We start from the raw sequence: 22,952 nt of genomic DNA, 5'->3' as shown, positions 1-22,952 counted from the left end.
ATACCAGCCCTTCAAACCATTTCTACAGTAACTATTTCAGTATTGCTCACCAGGTCTGTTTTGTTCATCCACTATCATGATATATTTGTAAGATTGCACTTGTTCAGATTTACAGATATGGAAACAACATGGCTCCGCTGAACAGTACACAGCGCGCCTTTGTGCTTTGATCTAGTTCTACCTTTGGAGAAAGTATTAGTTTTGTGCTTTTTTGTTGGTGGTGGTGGTTGGTTGTTTTTTTTGATTTTGTTTTGTTTTGTTTTTTTTTAATAATGTTACTGAAAAAATATTCAGAGAATGTCAACAGTCCAAAGAAGACTTCAGAGGCTGCATGTAACACAGCAAGAACTACAGGGACACAAGAGCAGAGCAGAGGATGTAAGTGAGGACCAATACCTCCATTTCACCTACATATATGTCTGTTCTCATTACATGAACTCAAGTCCTATTAGTGGTTCAAGTGCATTTCTCAGCTTAGGTTTACCTCAAAGCAGATGATTTGAGTAGAATGTATCTCCATTATATAAGATGGCCATTTTGGCCTGAGAAGTTATGGCGCCAGTTGACGCCAAAAGGAGTGTAAATCTCATCTTCATCTGGAAGGAATCTAGTTTGTGAACCCTGTGAGTATTCTAAAATGCAAAGCCAAAGTGGGGCAGCACTGAGATATGTATCAAAACTGAACACAAAATCTGAAGTAAAATGGTAATTCTTCAGATACAGAAGATTAGCACCCAGCCTACTGTCAACTTGTGGCCATTCATACACCTTGGAAAAAAAAAAAAAGTTTGGAATTTTGATAATGCATGTATTTATTTTTTGATTGATTTTGGAAGGGCTTTCCGTTGATGTCCTGTTATGTGTTTTGTTTGTTTGTTTGTTTTTTAATATTATGAGTTCAATTCTCAAGCTTTTCTCTAGAAGGAGAGGATAAACAAAAGCTGCACTTCCCATGTAACTGCCCCAGTAGTTCTTTACTGGAGCCTTTACTGACCTAGTAGACCCATCTTGGAAGATGTGGAAGAATTTTCTCTATGGCTATCTCTGCAAACCAATAATGAGACAGGACAGGACTGGAAGTTATGTCCAAGTCCCCACAGACTATTACTAGTTCCATCATCTCAGCTATTTCATACCTAATCAAAAGCATGCACAACTCACAATAACTTAATAGGCTTGCCTCACCACTAATACAAAATGGTTCTAATACCTATGATGTTACAACAGTAAAGTTACTTGTCTTTAAAAAAATTATGTCTTTTACAGAAAACAATGCTTGTGTATGACTTGAAAAAGTAAAAGCAAAGTTTCTTAACTTGAAAATCAAAACTCAAGCAATAGTCCCAAAGGATTGTTATTCTGTGAGGAAATATTTATCTTCAGACATAAAAATGATGGGCTTACATTATTTCTAAAAGAGTGGCTGCGAATTGGATCTTCTGCTGCTAGGGAAACACTGCTCAGCATGATGAAGACAAGGATGAGATTGGTAAAGATGTGATGATTGATGAGCCTGTGGCATCCCACTCGAATTCTGCAGAAGAAATATAAAAATATACTTCATGTGCAAATAGAATTCAGCAGATCGCTAATACAGATTTTCTATTACTTTGCCAATGCCAATGGAACTGGGGAACCATCATCAGCTAAAAAGCAGATCCTGAAGCTATTGTTATGCCTTATAAAAATTTAAAAAATTCAAAATCCAGTCCACCTGTTGTGAAGGCGCACTTAACAAAGCAATCTAAGAGAAATAACTTCCCAGCAGAATGGGTTTTAAATGTCATTAGAAGTTCCAGTGTTTGTACCACTGTGCACGTACATAGAGGACAATGTCAAATGGGCCAAATGCCACATGTTAAGTCATTTCAGATCCCAAGTTTGATTTGGCATTTAATAAAGCTGTTAAAAATACTAATTTGGTGAAATGTTTAGGATAGAAATCTCATTGTGTTACTTAAAGACTCCACTTAAATTAGAATCTCCTGGGAAGACTCTTTTTTGCTGAATTATAGGACAAGTGGGTGTTGAATATTACAGAGCTACTACGATTTGGCCAAATATGATGAAGTGGAACTACACATATGCTTAAAATTGCTGAGACCAAGGTTACTGAACACTGGAGTTGGTCTAGGATTAAATTTGCAAAAAGGCAGGATTGGGTTCTTAGCTGTTGAACACCAAAGTTGTCTGAAATATTCTTCTGAAGAATAAGGAGGTTCTTAGTAAAAATTTATTCTACTGTTAAGTAGATTATCAGCATACAGTGTATCTCAGTTAAGCAAAATTTTGGCCTGAGAAACTATAGAACTACTTTAAGTCAAAAAGAATTTGATATGTTCAGATCTAGTGATTTTTGCATTCAGCGTGTTTTCTTAAAATTAACAGCTTAAATAGATGTCTTTCCAGTTTGTCTGAAAATTCTGAGGAATGTTAGATAGCCCATGTAATCAATAAGATACAAGACCAAAATATTGTATCCTGATCCTCATGCTGTCTTTTAGTCTTACCTGTGGTAACCTCTACTACTGAGAAGACAGTATTTTCCCATACCAAATAACTTTTAAAATCCTTTCTAAGACTGCTGATAAAATTGCTATACATGAATGTATCAGCTATCTTCAGTCCTATAGGAAATGAATTTTGTTCACTTGTTCACTTGTTCACTTCTGTCCAACAATCAGTTTTACTGACTATTGAAGCTTGCTTTCTTCATCACTATAGAACCTGAAATGCTTTGGAGTTAGATTCTGGTGAAAGGTTCCTGTTCCTTCCCAACTATTTTTCTTGACTTTTTTCTTGTTGTTGTTGTTGTTGTTAAATAATTGTCTTTCTCTTCAGGGTTTGCTTGAATGTGGAAAAATACTGTCCCCCTAAGAGGAATATGTACATCTTTTCTCCTTTTAACTTTCTCTCTTTCTTACTCTCTCTTCTCACTCTTACAGCTACAAAAAAGGTACTATTCTACCTAGGGTTTCTAGGAATCCTATCTCATGTAAAAAACGCTCATATCATGTCACACGTTTTGTATCCAGTGCCTAACAATAAATAGCTAATATACATTACAGAATACTTTTCGCCCTGATGGAGGCTTGATAGTCTATATGTAAAAGATGCTATCATCTTTGACAGTGGGAAGCAAATTAATGTATATAACAAATCAGTTTTATTTACCAAGTCATTTAGAAAATTGTAGGAGATACAACAATTTCTATCTTGCTGCAAACAGATACTGAAATTCTATCCTTAACCTCACACCTCACTGCAAGGAAGCATGCTCCTTCACCACCTGAGAGGTTAAAACAGTATTTTTCAAAATGGTATTTACGGATTGGTGCTGCTGAAAATGAAGAAGGCACTCCCTTCAGGGATTGGTGTTATCTTCTCCTTCATATTTAGTTCTGATATTCTACGGGGACGGGGGCCTGCTGGTACCTCTGGTTCTTCCTCCTCATCTTCTTCATCTTCACCTACTTTAAATTAAACATTTCTTTTACTATGAAAGAAAAAAGACTATTTTTTTTTTCATAACAATATACAATTTTATTAAAATATATATGGCTCACTGGAAAATTATATATGCATACCACAGTTCTAAAAATCTATGAACCAATATGAATGAATCTATGAAAGTTCCTGAGAGATTCACCCCAGAGTACTGAAGGAATTGGCAGAGATTCCTGCTGACTGGAAGCTAGGCAACACTATACCCATCTACAAGAAGTGTTGTGAATGTGGCTACATCTTGTTGGCAGCTGGTCACTAGTGGTGTTCCCCAGGACACAGACCTAGGGCTGGTTCTGTTCAAAGCATGTATCAGTGATCTGGATGCAGAAGTGGAATGACTCTTAGTGAGTTCACTGACAACAGTAAACTGGGAGGTGCTGTTGATTCTCTGGAGAGATAATAGGCATTTCAGAGGGATCTAGATAGACTGGAACATTGGGCAATCAGCAATGGGATCAAATTCAGTATGGGTAAGTGCCTGGCACTGACACAACACTGGGACAGAGCAATACCAGACACAGGTAAAGATTGGGATACAAGTGGCTCAACAAAAAGAGATCTGGGAGTGCTGGGTGACAGCAGACTGAGCATGAAAGAGTCAGCAGTGTGCCCTGGCAGCCAGGAGGGCAAACTGCATTTGGAAACACAGCATAGACAGTCAGTCAAAAGAGGTAATTCTCTCACATATTGTTGGTGCGGCTTTACCTTTAATATGGTGTGCAGTTCTGGGCTCCACAATATAAAAAGGATATTAAGACACTCAAAAGGTAGGGTAGAATCAGATTTCTGTATTAGGTGTCCAGACAATCAGTCAGACCTTTTTATTAGATAGACATGTCCGCTGGACTAGAAGAAGCTAAAATAAAAGTAACTGAACATCTTCAGCCCTGGAATCTCATTTTTTTTGCCAAACATTTTAGAATTTGCTCTCACATCCAGATAAGAATAAGCCTGGCAGTTTTTAGGCTCACTGTATTAACTCTCATGTATGTACAGTCTAGGGAACTGAAGAAAAAGGTCATACTTAACTTACAGATCCATTTATCCAGTAGTAACAGAGCACAGCTTCACCAACTTCAAATGAATTGATGCAGTGTTCAGTGAGAGCAAGTTTAGGATATTTTAGCAAACTTAAATGCTCTTGTCTTTTGGCTGGTATTCACATACCTGGTACATCACAGGGTGGATAGGGATCTTTATCCTCATCCTCTCCTTCTCCATATTCAGCAATTGTCACCTATGGCAAAGAAAGAGATGTACAAGGAGAAAAATAATTTTTTGTATAGCTTTCTTTGTGTATAAAACTTACTAGAAAGCAAAATAACTGAGCCTCTGAAGTCAAGTCACCCCCATATTTACTTTGAGTTTTTTTGAAACAGTGTAATACAGAGAACAGTGGAAGAAAACTGACATTTTAACACATATTTTTATAAGATTATTTTTGTATAATATCCACATACTTCTAGCTGTGTATATTACAATCAGTATATAACCAACAGATTTGGTTAAAAAATATACTAAAAACATTTGAAATTTCAAATAAGAATTTATCGTTCACTAATCTTTTTCATTGGATTTATCTGGCAAAACAGATACAGGGATCCTAAGGTAATGTCAAATAATTATTGCATGCTCTAAGCGCTCCCCTTCTCAGGATATCAAAATCAAAAGGATTTTCTGGGCTAAGAGATTCTGCAAGGATGCAAAGGATCAGAACAGTTTCCTTTGCCTAGAAAAAAAATGTATGGATGATGAATTCATAAAACAAACCACAAAGCACAGAAGGCTTGAAAAGTACTCCTTAGAATTAGTGAAACTGCTTCTCCAAAAGACACATTTTAAAAAATAAACACCTTACTATCCTTGGGCTTCTTTTGGTCACTTTCTGCCTTCTCACTTTTTTTATTTTCCAGACTCTCCTTTCTACAAAATACAAAAAAAATATAAAAATAATTTTAAAAATGCAATGCAAATAATGTAAAGACAGAATACTTAAAGTGAACTATACCCATTCTTTGAAAAGTTAAGAGTATGCCTAAACATATTGTAAAGTACTTAAAATTATATTTGAAGCAGTAGATGTCAGAGCAATAAAATCTATTGCATTTTAATGTACTACATCCATTTAAAACATTGTCATTTTGAATATATTGCAGAAGCTAATCCCCCAAAAATTCAATGCATGATCATTACTCCTTTCTAGGTGGATAAATTGTGCCCTTGGACTCAAATAACAACTTGCACTGACTTCAATATGCATGCACTGATCTCACAGAAGGTTGTTGTCTTCTCTATATAAGGGTTACAGAACTGATTCCACAGGGAGTTGTTCACTGGCAAGAACAACTACATTCGTGTTCTAATTGTGCAATAAATCCTACCATTGTAATGTTTAAATATCAGTTGACTTATGTCCTTAGATGACCCTATTTTCCCAGTCACTAGCCAAATTTTATCTAAAGTTATTTTAAATTGTGTTACTTTAATGTCAAGGTAAATTCTTTCCTTTTTTCCTGGGTCCAGTAAATTTTAAAGATGGTGAAGGCGTTTATGTGAAGAAAATCCTTATGAAAGAACGAATTCCTTACTTTCTTCTTCCCTTCTCCTGATCATTCAACATGCCTGAACTGTTTTACCTTGCATTCTTTTTCCTTTCCTTTTCTTCTGCTTCTTCTTTCTGAGCTGTATTTAGACTTTCAGCATCTGCCAAGTTATCCACAGCAATGGCCAAGAAGACATTTAGCAAGATATCTGTTTCAAATCATTTTAAGGACATTATGCTTTTCTACATGTTTAGTTTAATATCAGCAGAAACACTGACAATGTGAGAGCGATAAAACCCATGTTCCCAACCTTAAGTGTAGAGATGTGTGATGCTGGAGTGTTGTGCAAATAACGCTCATTTCATGGACCAGAATAATACCAAGTGTAAAATCAGCAGAGATCAGTTAGGGTCACTGATTTTAAAATAGCAGAATATTTGGTGTATTTAATCAAACAAACAAAATAACTTTATGTTTGCCTGATCAAGTTTTAAATACGAAACATTGCTTTGTAAAAGTCAAGACTGCTCAGGCATTTTGAAAAAAATATTTTTATAATGTCCTGTCTTCTGTGTCTATAACAATTTCTATCAAATTCTGTACTTCAGTCCATATCAGTTAAGTACAAACCCTGATTCAAGTACTGTGTCGTACAGAAAATAGAATGTTTTTGCCTTTTTATTACCTCCTGACCTTTTAAGAACTTATGAGAACGACGCCAGCTTCTTTTGCTATATGGGACCAAGGGAGTATTTCCAGTGTATTCAGTGCAGGGAAGGGGAATGCTGCTGAAGGCTTAATCCTAACTGACTTAACATTTCTCCTTGTAGATTTGTCTCATCTGGTCCCTGCACTAGACAGTGGATCATTGGCTCCACTGTCAGTGTGCATAAGATTTATCAGGGCTATAACAAGCATCAAAAGGATGAACGGGAAATTACTGTCATGGAGATCAGACCATATCTGTGCATTTTGAGGAGAGATGTCAAATAGAGACAAGCAGGTAGAATAAGTTGGTTTTTTTTTATTCCCACTGAAGGAAGAATGAAAAAAAAATCTAGTTGTTTGTAGTGGCTTGAGATGCACTTGGTGATCACTGGAATCTCGTCCTTTAGGGAATGCAAAAAAAGGGAATTGCTGTACAAAGAAGAGTCAATTCAAAGGACTTAGCACATACAGAATGGGCACTCATATCCACAGCGATTTACTCCCTCCTAGAGAAATTTTGTATATGCCCCCAGTATGGTTACACCCTACCTCACAGTCCCATTTGGAGAAGTTTCCAGGGAGCACAAAGGATACAGTTACCACAGATGAAGAGGATAATGAAATATATGCAGACTATCATGCCTGAGGATGATGGGCCACCGTATGCCATTATGCCATCGTACATAACAGCATTCCAGTCTTCACCTGTTAGGATCTAAGAAGCAGAGACACCGTTAGTACCTCAATATCAAAAAGAGCAATAGATTATGTTTCCTCTTCTCAAAATACACTATAAAACTAACTTTCTGTATACACAAAGCAATACCATATTTTTTTCATTAACAAGCATTGTTTTAGAACTGCTATTTAAATAAACACCTCCTGAAAGCCTGGGTTTAAATCTACTAGCTTTTATTTTATGGTAAGCAATTACATCACTGAACTTCAGAAGCAAAAATAACAAAAATAGAAAACTAGAATTTTATTGATTTGGGCATGCAAAACTAAGAGCCCTAATTTTCAGTAATGCCACAAATCTGGTGATGCCCCCCTGTTCAACACTCTTGAAAATCAAGATTCTCAACTCAGTATTTGTTGCAGAGTCTCTTTACAAAATCAGTGTTCACAAACCTTTCCTAGTGTGTCATTTTTTGGTCCTGTAAAAGAGTTTTCCCAATTTTGGTTTTAACTGGGACCAGTCACCTTATCATAAATTACATAATACACATACAGTACCGGTATAGTTTTTGGACTGGTATCTATTTTAAACTGAATGGAGCTCACTGCTGTGGGAGAATTACATGATTTTCTTATTTACTATGGTTTCACATAATATCAACAAAGTCTAAAAGAACTTTAAAGACATTTGTTGATAGTTTACAATGTGATAACTACATTTTGGTACTGCTACAAGAATTCTGATTATTACGAGAAAGGGGGTGCTTTATATGTATTTTTGCGTAACTTAAATAGTATCAGTTCTATCCTGGGAAAATATTCTCATTCCAAGTAATCAAGTGACCGTTCAGGTGATAAGTGTGCCAATTTCTGAAATCCATTTTTGAGAGCTAAATTTATCATCTGATTTTCATAGCTGTTGAGCACCCAACAGGTTGGTTGCTCCAGAGCGTATTCTCAAACTGAATGAAGCCTCATTCCTTTGAAAATCAGGCATCCTAAAATCTGAATAAAGCCCGACATACTATGGGTTTGAAAGTATGGTCTTATTTTTTTAAAGTGGCAATGTCAGACCAAATGTGGATACTTTTTTCTTAAGGAAATTTCTCATTAAGATTTTGTTAAGTTAAAATTACTTGTAAAGGTTTTGGCTTGCTCTGGTCAGCCACCAGATGAAACACCTACTGAGGAAGCTGACACAGAGTTGAGTCTTACAGGGTCACCTTTAAACATTCATCTGCAATGTCTGAAACCAAACACTGTGGTAAGCTGAACATGAAAATGACTACAAAGATGAAACTGCTATGCCTAATTAGAGTGTCCAAAGAGGGAAGCATCAGAAAATGGTGAAAAATATACTGTAAGTATGGCCCTGTCTTTTCAAAAGCAATAGGCAAGTTGCTTTAAAATTGTAATAAACCTAACAGTGTCCCTTTAAAGAAATTCATACTTATTTATATATTATAGTAACTGATAGGACCCATATGCAAATATGCATGCTTACAATGCTTCTCAATTTTTCCTACCTGGGAATAGCTGAACTTTTATATAACTAATAAAGTTAAAGAAAACAAAATAATTAAAATTTTCTTCTCTTCTAAGTGTATATTTGATGGACAAATAAGATTTAATTTTGTGAAGTAATATGACAGCTATGTTGCATAGATAGATCAAATAAGACATGAAACGAATGGTACAAATGGTGCAGAATTACCAAAATACTGAATTTAATGAGCAGAATGCTACTTAAAGTAAACTGAATAAATAGTATTTGTGATTTTGTTTTCAGGCAACATGATCACTTAAACAGTTTTGTTGATCATCAAAGGTAAAATGTTTCATAGGGGATGAAAGACAGTTACCTGGAATACAGTTAAAAGAGCTTGTGGAAAATTATCGAAGGTGCTCCGTTTTGTTTGAGTTTCATCAAAATTAAATTTGCCTCCAAACAGCTGCATTCCAAGCAACGAGAAGATTATGATGAAGAGGAAAAGCAGAAGCAACAGTGAAGCAATGGACTTCATTGAGTTTAACAAGGATGCTACCAAGTTGCTCAGGGATGCCCAGTGCCTATAAATTAAAATGTGTGTGTTAACACACACGAGGAGAAAAAAAAAAAAAAAAAAAAAAAAAAACCAAAAAAACAGTAAAAGAGCAGTGCATGATGAAGTATTACAAAAGAATTGCTGATCACTCTTCAGCTATCCCTAAAGTTAGCAGTATTAGTTAATCTTACCTTGTTACTTTAAAAATACGCAGGAGACGAACACAGCGAAACACTGAAATTCCAAGGGGTGACATAATTTCCAACTCCACCAAAATGGTTTCAACAATGCCACCACAGACAACGAAGCAATCAAAGCGGTTAAAAAGAGAAACAAAATAAGCCTGTAGACCCAAGCTGTACATCTTTACTAACATTTCACAGGTGAACAAAGCCAGAAGAACTTTATTTGCGATATCTGGAACAAAATATTAAAAAAAAAAAAAAAAAAAAAAAAAAAAGACATTTCTGAATTGTCTCATATTTTCCATATTATTTTAGTATATTTATACTTATGTATGAGTTTACAGTCTTATGCTTAAGAAGTATGAAAGGGCTGGGTTTTGGGTGTGGTTTTTTTTGTTGTTGTTGTTTGCTTTTTACTTTGGACTTAAAAGGGCAAAAGTTACACAAGGATGCAGAGCTTCTTGCTACTTAAGACCTATTCATATTTCCAATCCACTGTGGAGTTCAAGACCACTCAGTTCATAGCTTGAGTCCACACTAACTTAAGGAGTGCAGCCCACAGCATGTTCTACTGTCCCAGTTACCATTTCCTTCCTCATCCTTCAAGCACAGTTTAACAACAAAAGTACTGGAACTTTGAATTTATCATTGACAGATTTTTTACTGGTCCACCATTAAACTGTGTTACAGATGTAGAAATCTAATACACTCAGTCATTTCTTGTATCACCCTTCAGGACAGCAACAAACAACAAAATGGCAAAGTACAAAAGTAGCCACTGATAAAATGCAAGTATACATAATCAAAAACAGGACAAATAATTTTTGACTGTACCTTGGATCTGGGTCAGCCAGTCAGGTTGATTATAATGTTCTGATGAGATAGTTAATGTGTTCAGAAAGACCAAGACAATAACAAGCCAATAAAATGTGACAGATTTTACTGCAGCTCTACATTTTCTTCGATTAAATCGATTCCAGCGACGCCAGCGTCGACTGAAAGTTCAAATAAAAGCAAATGTATATTATACAGAAAATGCATAAGAACTTAGGGAGGGTTTCATCTGCATAGAAAAATAGTGCAAGTTACTATCGGTCATAGATTAAGAAGTGCTAAATCGTTATTCTCATTTTAGATTTTGTTATGGATTTCTAATAGTAAGCCACAACCACTGGAGTCTCTAATTGTCTGTGACAACTGTATTAATCTGGATTTAACATGTCATTGAGTAACAAGATAATTGAGTAATCTGTCTTCCTAGGCCCCACACAATTAATAGCAGCAAAGAAAAGCCCACAAAGCATATAGAATTTAGAATTTGGTCTGAAAATGGAGGCTTTGAGTTAAACTATGGGCAAAACTCAGGATCAAACAGGGCAGGAAAGTTGAGCTCATCTTTTAGAAATCTACCCTGTAGTGTTAGAAATCTCATACAGCTACTTCTAGAGGTTTCTGTTGATGTGCCATTCTGTTGATCTTACCAGTCGGCAAGAGTTTGTCAGATTAATACAGGTAACAATCAAGAACAAGTAAACAGACCCTAGCCAGATATGAGCTGGATTCTGACTGAGAGCATTAGTTCAGTTTAGGCCTCATAAAACAGAATTCAATTTCTGCTTCACTTCTGGGAGCTGTGGTAAACCAAATTAGTCTTACTGGTTTGCATTTCTCTTTGAAAAACAGGAAGAAAATACATTGTTGGATCATAGGAACAGAAAGCACCTGATATTATGTAAAAGGGAGGCACATAAACTTCACATACCCAGCACTACAGCTGTAGACAGTAAAATTTAGGAGCTTTCAACAACTGCTTCATCTAAAATTCAAGGAGAGCAGGCACAGATTCCAATGACGGAATCTTACGCAAGCCTTAATACAACAAGGAGCTCAGGAGTACGCATGGTATGAGTTTTTTCCTCTGGAGTTTTACAGTCGTCAGCATAAAAGAATAGTTTGCTCTCCCTGTTCTGCCCACTCGTTTTCCATTTGCCAAAACTATACCCAATGAACTAAGTCAGAGCTGAGAACTGACTGGTGGAAAACAATTTTTTTCTTCTGGGTTGATTTTAGCCAGTCAGTTTTGTGATCTAATTCCTTGTGTTGTTGCATCACTGAAAGAGCAGTGACTAGCAATGACTAGCTAAGAGCAGTGAAAGAGCAATGACTAGCTAAGAGCAGTGAAGGGCATCGGAGCCTCTTGGCAGTATCTCTTACATGGCACCATGGCTATGGAAAATCATTACAAATAACTAGGTGAATTTGTTAATACTTTTAGTGCCTGAAGTAGCAGATAGTGTATTTCGTACACATAAGAATGTGGCTATATAAAATAGGCAAACAAATTATAAGATTGGAACTCAAGAGTTTTCTATATCTTTTAGTTACCACCCCTTCCAGTTTTAAAATATAAGCTTTTTTTTTTTTTTTTGAAGAATGAAACATACCCTTTTATTTTGAAGAGAAATTCAATTTTCCTAAATTTGCAATGATATAATACTGTTTTTATGAAATTATCAAGAGTTTTTCACAAAATATAGCAGTTGAGTAAATATTCAGATCACAGAGAACACTTAGAATTGATATAGTTTGTTATAACAAAGCAAATTATTCATTGCTTAAATTTTCTTTTAAATAAATTATCATTTTCCTTCATAACTGTTTATGAGTAAGCCATTATTCTTACAAATATGTTCCCAATTTCACTTTCATTCACTGATGTATTCATGGTTAGATAGCCCTCTAAGGCCCCGTTCTTAAATTTGATACCACACATGGAAGAGAAACAGTAGGAAGACCTCCAGGTGCTGCAGACCCCGCAGCACTTCCAGATGAGATGCACCAACATCCCATTGCTGACTGCAATTCTGTGAGTAGATGCACCATGGCATGCATGCACAGACTTGTGTGACCTGTGTTTTTAATGCAGCAAGAACCTATTCTGATCAAAGAGCAGAAGACATTTAGGATAGTGACGGACAGAATCTAGACAGCTGGGGATACTTTGACTACTTTCTGGTTTGAAACTAAGTTTTCTTTCAAATTGGTGCTAACTATGAGAACAATGAATGACTGAACAATGAAGCACTGACTGATTGCTTCTTACAGCCCGAACTATTAAAAATGGCAGATTTGGGGGAAATTTTTCTTTCTCAAAATGACGTAGCAGATTTTGTTTAGCAGAGTTCTAGTGTTCTCTTTTTTCCTTTAAATACAAGCAATGAGTATGGATCAGAACTTAGACATGACTTCATTTTCTTTGTAATGTTTGTATGAGTTTCTGCTGTGCAAACAGACCACATCTGGAGAATGTGATATAATGGCAGTCTATTGCACTTCCTGATATTTGACGTTTTATGCATCCACTTCAAATTCTAGTTTTTCCTTTAAAAATAGCTTAAGTAGGCTTGACAGCAATTGGCAGTGTAAAGTTGATTATTTTGATTCATGAAATTATCTCTAATCATGCCTCTTTGGTTTTTCATTCTCAGCTAATGAAAAACTAAACAAACTCTAGTTCCATTTGTTCTATTGTGATGCTAACTGGAAACAATGCCAAGAGAAATTACAGACCATTATCACACTTTATCTCCTCTCATTAACCTAAAAGCAATCTCATCTCTCACATTTCCTCATGAACAGTTACACTCAAAGGTCCACATGGACCTAACTGATGAAATCTCTGAAAAGATAGGTCTATATTCACTATCATCCTAAATGCCCAGATCTCCATCGGCAAATCTTCAGCAGAAGACTGAGCGAACCATGTTTATGTGCTCACCAGATGGTTGACTGAAGGGCATGACAAAATAAAACCCAATCACAGAGTGACATGAAAGTTTTCTCAGTGTAGAAAAGAATCAGTAAAATGTTGCCGGTGAGCTCTTCTTCAAAAAAAAAGACTATTCAGAAGGAATGCAAATCCACTCAAAATTAGTAAGTGTTAGTAAGGCTAGTAGAAAAAAAACGGGTACACTATTCACTGCTGCAAGAATACACTGCTGCTACCAATGTTTTACTTGTTATAAATTCAAAACTGAAATCACTTTTATTAGGGTTAAAAAAATGTAATGATTCTAGATGTTGCCAAAACTGCTGGTTCCACATGTTGACAAATCTTGATTGTCCCTTTTTTCACTAAAAATTTTCTGTGAACAGATTTATTTTGTGGATTATCTGCAACTGTAGGAGTGTCTTTGCCCTTCATGATTCATTAGGTCTGCCACTTGATTATTTCCCTTAAATCAAACAGCTTTTTTTTTTTTTTTTTTTTCTCCGTAGAGCAACCCAACCTTTTTAAACAGGAAGAGGTATGTCTTCAGTGTTGGCAATTATCCTTTTTAATTGCTCAATTTATGTTCTGTAAGACTGGAAATAAATCAAAATAAAAAAACCCTGTTGATTTTGTACTGGCACATCCCACGTGTACAATACCAGGACTATTAATTCTGCTCATGACCTTCCTTTCTGCAATCATACTTGCAAATAAAAGCTCACACTCCCAAATGTTCCTAGTAAGTGAAAAGAGAACCACAAATATTGTTGAAGCAAATCAGGGAGTTTGATTCCCAAGAACGTCCATGAATATTTTTCTTTTGTATTCACCAGTAACTATTAGCAACAATTTTCAAGCAGTACAATTTAAAGAACAGTAAACAAAAAATAATCATATCAGATCATCATGATGTGCAAATAGGAAAGAAAACAAGGAATATATAAGGATCAAGGAAAAAAAATGATGAAACGAGAAAGGAAAATACTGACCTGAACTTGGATTTTGAGATGGTTTGACTAAAAGAAAAGGAAAACAAAATTTTAAAGAGTGTAATAAAAATAATTAACACAAATTCATTCTCCTTGGAATAAGGCATTTTTCCAATTCAATACATTGGAATTACATATACATAAAAATAGGCTCCCAACAAGATGCTTCATGAATGCTAAAATATTATTGTCTGTTATTTATTTTCTGTAATACCATTCCCAAAACTCTACAAATGAAAGAAAGGAAATGCTTTAAATCTACATAACTAAAATGCTCATGTAGAGGATGCTTGGAAAACATGAAAATCTGAGCAAATAAACAGTGCAATTATATTCTATACAAGTTTTCAGGAAAATATAACTCCACTGGAAGTTTAGTTGAATTTATCTATATTTTCCTAATTTGAGAACTTTAGGAGTGTATTAATGCCGCAGTCTAACTTAAAGTAACAAAAAGTAATAAATAAATAAAAGTCATACAGAGTTTCACCAATTGAAAGCAATTTTGGCTAAATCAGCAAAAGGAAGAAAGGTTTCTTTTAAATTTTGAGATGAAGAGGTATCCTGACTTTGGCTGGGATAGGGTTAATTTTCTTCCTAGTAGTGGTGCTGTGTTTTGGAGTGAGGATAATGTTGATAACACACTGATGTTTTGGTTGTTGCTGAGCAATGCTTACACTAAGTCAAGTGCTTTTGGCTTCTCATACCACCTGCCTGCAGGGAGGCTGGGGGTGCACAAGGAACTGGGAAGGGACAGCACCAGGACAGCTGGGCCAGACTGGCCAAAGGGCTATTCCGTGCCATGTGTCATTGTGCTGCGCTGTGAAACTGGGGAGAGCTGACCCTCTTTTTCTTTCTTATTAAACTGGCTTTATATCAACCCACAAGTTCTCGCGCTTTTACCTTTTTTTATTCTCTTCCCCATCCCACTGCGGGGGGAGTGAGTGAGCAGTTGCGTGGTGCCTGCTGGGTTAAACCACAACAGGAGGGAACCTGAAACAGTCTGTGTGTACTCACCATAAACTCCCACAGCATGCTGGGTTCTCTCCTTCTCCACTCACGTTCTCTGTGTTCACTGATTCAGTTTCACTGGTGGGCATACTTGCTGTTAGGAGACAGCAATTGTTTTAGACTGCGAGCCAAGCAAGGCATTACACAGAAACTGATCTGTTCTGTCACAAGAATGCATCTGCTCTGCAGATCTAATGAGAGCTTGGAAGGTCTGAGGAATAGTAGATGAAGTCAGACACTTCCAACAGTCCCCCTCTTATAACAAAACAAAGCACACAGAATTCCAGAGTATACTTTAACTTTTTTTGTTTCATTTCAGTGATTCATCATAACTGCAGAAAATGCACCACAGAATACACTGTAGGGAGATTTTGCAACAAAGAGCATGTTTCTCCTAATAAACGAATGCTAGATTCTGTGACCTTTGAAGGGTTCTGTTACCACCTTGGAGGTAATCATCAGTTTAATTCAAACATGCTTGCTAATTCCAAGAAATACCAAAGTTCCTCTTGAAAACAGGGCTATCACACTCCAATCACACTGACCACTCTATGCTTTCACTTCCATTATGAAATTATAAAGGCAAGACACTAGAAAGTAATTGTGCCTGTAAATATATGAGCAGACAGGATGGAGCACTGTGAATGGCAGAATAGGAACTACAATGGATGAAGAGGACTACTATTAATAAAAAGGAGATCATCTGGAGGTTATCTAGTCCAACCCCTCATTCAAGTAAGGATCATAGTTAGCAAATGTAGCCAATGATTTATTAGAATAAACTCATTTGTCAATTCATCATCACCAGTTACCTCGAAATCAGCTGAAAAAGAGAGACAGAATGTATTGATTGGTGTTAGGAAAGGATGAACAATCAAAGTGCTCAGTACATCCTAGGAGAGAACACTACTTCCACAGCTGCAAAGGAAGCATTAAAGGAAAACTACAGGAACAAGAAAAGTGTCAAATTAATTTTGCTGGTTTATATAGAAGAAATATCATATAAAGTAGAAAAAAAAGAAGGCAGAAGATACATAGAAATTACTGTAGAATAGCAAGGAAAAAAAGCAAAATAGAGTATCTTAAGGGTATTCTGGGTTGTACCTCCTGATGGTTTGTTGCTTTTTGGATCAACACATATCCAAATGTCCGATATATATATATCATATATATATAATTTTAAGCCCATGTCTGTGGACTGAGATTAATGAAGGCAGAAGGACTACAATACCCATTTCTATTAGGGATCTCTCACTATTTTGTTGCCTAAAGGAGGCTTAAAGTGGGCTTAGTTATTCATGTTAATGTGAGTGAGAATTAGACACTAATTTTCTGTTTTGTCTAAAGATCATGTACAAAATGAGAACTGTTAGTAACAGCTTCTCTGCATAGCCACTGTATTGCCTCAATATTGACCTAGAGATACTTGCAAGGGCTTATGGTACGTTGGTTTACATGCCCACTAATTCCATACTTGAGAGACTGTCAGCTCTGTGCAGACTAGATGCTCAGCAAGCCTTTGCAAAAGATGAGAATCTGTCCCCACAAATATAAGTTACCATTACATGAAACGTTAAACACAGACTTGGCATAGCATAGAAAGATCCAAACTGTCCATAAGGGTCTTTGAATAAAACAAGACACTCCAGGCAGTAAGCACAGCAAAACATTCTTTCCTGAGGTTCTTCTGCTTTGATTATTCTTTTTAAATCTTACAGTATTTTATATATGAAAAATCCCTGGTTAGCACCTGCAAGTGCCTCTATTCTAATATCATAATATAATATCATTGAAGGTTTAGAAAATGAATACTGCTAGTCTCATGTGAACTTCACAGCTTACAGAGTTAAAAAGGATTTTTGTTAAAAATTAAAGCATGTAGTCTTCGATGACATCCAAATTCCATAATTCATATTTTCAACGGCTTAGGAAAAAAATGACAAAACTATTTCAAGCACTTTCTCAGATCTTCAGAAGAAAGAAGAAATGACAGCTTTATTTTGCAATAAATGCGATGAGTTTCTCTGTCTGATAAGGAACTGAAATGGTTATTCTTTGCTGGGTGGTAGCTTGCTGTTAGGAAACACAACATGATAGTCACCTAGTGATGAACATCTTAGCATTTTTTATGGGTAACCAAAAACATAGGAGTTCAGAAGGCTTGTTGCATACACTGTTATTAAGGGCTGTTACATAAAAACAGAGGACCACTTTTGCAGAAAGTCTCACATGCACAACATGTGCAACATCCCTCACACTTGTACATCAAATATACCATCCCAAAGCAGTACTTAGAATCTTGTTCCTCAAATTGTCACTCCATGTCACACAAATGCTATTTTGTTTTAATATGTCAAATATTTTTTTTAGTGTAAAGTAATGTAATTTTTATTTAAGTCTACCCAGACTTGGTGAGTTGATGCTCAGTTAGAATTATCAGCCTTCTCTGAACATGACTGCATTAAGAAAAGCAAAATATCAAGGAAAAAAACTTTGTCCCTGTTGAAGCCAATGTCAGTTCCACTAATTATTAAGTATAGCCAGGATGTCATCCCCTATTTCAAACAGGGTCGCTGCTCTAACTCCATTAGTGACTTGCAGGTGCTTTGTTAACAAAATAGGAGAGGAAAAAAAGAACCATGGCAGTTCAGTTTAAATTAGAAACACATCTAACATTATATGTAATTTGTACACCAACAGAAAAACTTGACAGAAACACTAAGAAAGGCAGAGTGTAGAAGTCTAGCTCCAACAATGCTAGCAAGTCTTTAAATCTTTAGCTGGAAGAAAACAGCAAGAGCACTGCATGACCACATTGACTCTAACCAATGCAAGCAACTTGGCAAGTCTTGAAAAGACCCGGTTTCACGAGGACAGCTTTGTAAGGTGGTGTTGGCTGGGCAATGTACAGCACACAGAAGGCCAGCTTTGAGGTCTTCAGATTTTTGGTGCAGGAATTTCAAACCCCACTTCAGGACAAAACCTTGCATAACTAAGAGGGAGCTGGTGTTCATCAGCATTGATGTGTCCCAGCCAGCTGGAGTTGGAAGAAATAAATTCCAATAATCCTACTATACAAAAATCTAGCGTTAACATGGAATCCAGAAGCAGGCTAAATTACAGCCTGCAGTATTGAACCATGGTGGCACATATTATTGTGGCAGTTTCTTTCCTATAGAAGGTATATAAATTCCATTTTACTCTGGTTCAACTTCAGCTATGCATTATCGATCCACTGGTTGATCTCACTTCCACAGTGAGAACCTGGGGGTAGCCTTCTGGTTACACATGCTGAAAAAAAAAACCTGCAGAAGCACAGTGATCTGTACAGCTAGAGTACAATAACCAGAAATAGCTACTGGTGAGAATCACACTATTACTAAACATGGTATGATACTGGCAACGTTTTAGAGCAAACCTTGCAAAACGCTCTTCTTGTGTCTGCTACTAATAGCCAACCAGTTCCATAAGCTTCAGAATTGTCCTAATTCTTTCTCAAAACAGTACATAGATTTTCTCAATTCTTTATGCCAAATATTTGAGGTAGTCAGATAGGAAAACAGACTAACAACCAAAAAAATAAAAAAAAAAGTGGCAACACTATCACTGCAAACTCATCACAAAATTTCTCTAAATCTGCTGTATGTCCAGAAAACAGAACAGGAAGAAATCTTTTGACTGTGAAGCCCCTCAGGACTAATTCTGTTTATGGAGGGGCTGCCTGGAATATGTTCTACATGATATGAGGTACCTGCTTACATAGTGCACATTTAGTTTTGATACTATCAACGTCCATTCTCATGGGCTTTCTTTTTATTGGCAGCCCTCAGAAACTAAAGATAAGTTTGAATGTGGTTGGTTGCCTTGCAGTGGAAGGACAGTGAAATAATCAAAATTACAATATATTTAATAGCTACATAAATAATTTTAAGCAGACTTAATATTTGTAAAAATGAGTCCATAAAGTCCTAGCAAAATAATATTCTGCATTCTTTGAAGTAACTGCATCATATTTGCCAGCCTCTGGCTGAGCCACAACAGTGACTGCCTCATGACAGCAAGGAAGTCAGTTGCTCCGATAACTTTGTTGTATGTAGGCCTAAAACCAGATCTCCTAATTGCTACCATTGTGATAATGTCAAATCAACACATCTGCCAGTATTAAAACAGTGCAGATTTGAAAATGCCCATCACACTAAAACCCTTCTGCATCTCCAGTCAGAGTGGAAGAGAAATTGAAAAAACAGAATTATCAAAACAAAAGTATCAATAGCAAAGCAGATACAGTAAAAGTGTGTTTTTTGTTGTTGTTGTTGTTGTTATATCCTGCATTAAAAATATAATCAAAAATATAAATATTATATTTAATATTTATAGTAATATTAGAATATAATGTTAGAACCATGCTGTTCTAAACTTGCAATATGATCCAGTATAAAGCTTGTGACGTACTTTGATGGACTTCTTCACACCTAAATTTAAAATATATTTTGTATTTTGTAACTTTAAGAAAGAAAACCTATACTTAAACAACATTTAAAGACACTTCAGTCAAAATCTAAATGGATTAAAAACTATGCTTTAAGAAGGCAGAGCACTGAAGCATCAGTCTATTTGAAGCATGCACTTAAAACAGCAGAACCGCATGCATGGATGTCTACATGTTAGATGTATACACCTTTGTTATGGAAAATTCATACAATAGGCTTCAAAGGCTAACACATCAAATGCAGTAGTGGCACAAAAGAAAGTTCAACTGCAAATCAGAGTATGTTTTACCATGTTTATTGGAAGAACGGCCAAAGCAACTAAGTCTGCTTTTCTTCTTTTCTTCCATTAAGTCAGCCAATGTAACCCCTTCGTGTTAAATACATGTAATCCCAGCATTTACACAGTAGATGGCAGCAGTTGCAACGCAAAAAAAAATAAAAAATCAATAAAAACGTGTCCAGATACACAACACAAGTAATGTTAGGCAAAACAAATTGAAATTACCGGCTGCATAATTTATCAGAGCTATAACCATCACCTCTCACTTGTATTTTTGCATTTTGAGCTAAATTCACATTCCTTTGAAGACAAAGGGTGGTGTTGTTTTCTTTCATTGATTTCAGGGTAAGAAGCTGTTGTTTAATTAATAAAGATGAAAGCCTTTAACATTTACTAGAAACATGCTGGCAATTCTAGTAGTTAAAAGGTTGTACATTACTCGACAGTACTGGATACCTGCCCACTATCTGCAACAAAAATGCACAAATACATGGGATTCATATATAAATAACTTAGTGAAAATTCAGTTATCTGGTTAGAACTTGTAAAATGCTGTGGTCTCAGAAACTTTAACTACATTTTTTAATGACCATACAAGAAGCCAATAATCATTGATTTTAACTGCCTTTTAGATCAGTATCTATTCCTGTCATGGAGAGATCTCCCATATCCTAAACCCAAAGCTCTACCACATCACTGAAGATCATGGTGATCTTCCATCACCATCCTACTCAATGGCTGTCATGACTGTCCGGAGGCTTAGCCATTTGAAGTGGGGCCATGGCTGCTCAGCAGCCTGCAAATGCTTATTCTATCCATCTTCAGGCCCAGCTCTACCACTTGCTTCAAAGATAGTTCTAGAAATCATTGGTACATTTGGACTAAAATCATCTCCCAAGCTTACTACTCAAGAATATTAACCTGGTGATAGCTAGCTAAATTTCATCTGACTCTCAAAGAAGTAGTTCATCATCATAATTATGCTCCTAACCCAACAGCTTTCTCTGGAGTAAGTGGATAGACAGCTTGTGCCCTCTCTCATCTCACCTTCCCATGCAATGGGATGTGCAGCAGAACACATCTTAAATGCAAGAAGGTGAAGTGATTGAGCAAACCTTTGTCCTTCACACCCTGTTGCAGATGATGCTAAAAATGAATGACACTGCCACATATTTAAGTGCATATGCACAAACCCAGAAGAGTGCTAGGAGACAGTCCATTCACTGGAAATTTCCACTCAACGTCCACATACGACGTGCTCAGTGCTAAAAGAATGCTGGCAGGTTAACAGTTTACTGTGAAACAAACCATTGAGCTTGTGCAAAATGTTTTGTGAACCTTTTACAACTCAGACAAACCAGTAGTGATTTTCACAAGATGCCTGGAATATACGACTGAAAAAACCATTCCAGGTGATTACATGCACTATGTCTGCTTTGTGGAGAAAAAAAATGCTAAGGCAGTATCTTGCCAGAAGATGACCAAGATCTCAGCCACAGCTAAGGGTATACTAGTATACCCTTAGTATACTGGTGCCATCACCATCCTGATTTCTTAGTTCACTTCATTCTACGACGAAGTAGAATGAAGCAGAGCTCAGCTTCTAGCAGAGCTGCAGAAGTAGGAATCACATTAGGTCTGCCAGCTTTCCCTACGCTCTCCCTTGTTACAGTAGTAGAAATTAAGTTGACAGGACTAAAGAGATACCACTAAGTATACAAAAGCTGACCACCTGCAAAGGAAGCATTATTCATTGAAAAGCAATGCTGTATTGATGAGACTGCAGTAAATTCATTCACTTATTAAATCTCCATTTTAACTGTTTTTCTCTGTAGTCAAAAGAAAACTGCAAATATTTGCATTGTAAGGTTATTATGACCAGCTGACAGTATTAGGGCTTTGAAGATAAAACACACATAAAGTATTCAGTAGTTTTATAACACTGATAAAGGAGCTTCTACTCTTCTTTGCTATTTCTATGTTAATAAGTTAGCTCTGATACTGTATATTTAAAACAGAAGCAACTATCCAAAATTCAATTCTTGAGATTCATTTTAAAGTTCTTTTAATAACATTCCCTATACTCTTGTTACTCTGGAAGTCTCCTCCAACTCTTAATTTGTCCTAGAACTATGTCTAAGTCAAAAAGCTCTCTCAAACACAAGTAAGGAAACAAGTATTTTTGATTTTATGAAAGACCTACATGATCTAGAAGATGTTTAAGGAATGATGGGGCAAAGGGTTATTCACAGCAAATTAATAAGCAGGCAATTTGAACACAATGCAAAAAATTCCTGAAATTTCATCTGCAGACTTTGAAACCAAATCCATCACAGTTGTGCATATCTGGCATCACCCACAACCCTGCATGACAGCCTTGTACACTGGATTTTACTCTGTAGAATGTGTAATTGTTTACTTCTCAGCTTTAGAATTTTATATTCATTCACAACCCCATAATTTGTGTGTATCTTCCATATAAAATTATTAGCAATCACCAAGCACAGTGAACTCTATTAAATCTTTGGCTTATTTGCTCTGCTCTAGATCAAACTCTGCTTGTGCTATGGATTTTTATTTAGATATAGATTACTCCTGTTATGGTGATACTGACATCATCATCCCACAAGTTGCTTCCCAGCTTATCATAAAATCATATTTCCCTTCTGTCAGCAATGCAAATTCAGGCCCTGTTTTTATTGCAAACAAAAGGACTGGTACGTTTCTTAAAAATAAAAATATTT

At 36.1% G+C, this 22,952-nt stretch overlaps 1 protein-coding gene across 13 annotated transcripts in view; it reads right to left on the bottom strand.

Moving 5' to 3' along the window:
- Window positions 1–22,952, bottom strand: part of CACNA1D (calcium voltage-gated channel subunit alpha1 D) — a 194,409-nt gene that overhangs the window by 69,421 nt on the left and 102,036 nt on the right. For 12 of the 13 annotated variants that reach the window (XM_072044121.1, XM_072044113.1, XM_072044111.1 and 9 more), the window contains exons 10-20: window positions 15,445–15,532; window positions 14,428–14,454; window positions 10,501–10,661; window positions 9,673–9,898; window positions 9,299–9,506; window positions 7,353–7,473; window positions 6,144–6,258; window positions 5,361–5,430; window positions 4,675–4,744; window positions 3,329–3,473; window positions 1,405–1,534 (exon numbers count right to left, since the gene is read on the bottom strand). In XM_072044121.1, coding sequence (XP_071900222.1) covers window positions 1,405–1,534; window positions 3,329–3,473; window positions 4,675–4,744; window positions 5,361–5,430; window positions 6,144–6,258; window positions 7,353–7,473; window positions 9,299–9,506; window positions 9,673–9,898; window positions 10,501–10,661; window positions 14,428–14,454; window positions 15,445–15,532 — 1,361 coding nt within the window. The remainder of the gene's footprint in view (window positions 1–1,404; window positions 1,535–3,328; window positions 3,474–4,674; window positions 4,745–5,360; window positions 5,431–6,143; window positions 6,259–7,352; window positions 7,474–9,298; window positions 9,507–9,672; window positions 9,899–10,500; window positions 10,662–14,427; window positions 14,455–15,444; window positions 15,533–22,952) is intronic. The other variant, XM_072044112.1, reaches the window with a different exon arrangement.

This window comes from Anas platyrhynchos, chromosome 13, assembly GCF_047663525.1.
Source record: "Anas platyrhynchos isolate ZD024472 breed Pekin duck chromosome 13, IASCAAS_PekinDuck_T2T, whole genome shotgun sequence".
NCBI classification, from domain to species: domain Eukaryota; kingdom Metazoa; phylum Chordata; class Aves; order Anseriformes; family Anatidae; genus Anas; species Anas platyrhynchos.
Note: the sequence above shows the minus strand (reverse complement) of the source record. Positions and strands in the feature narration are given on the sequence as shown.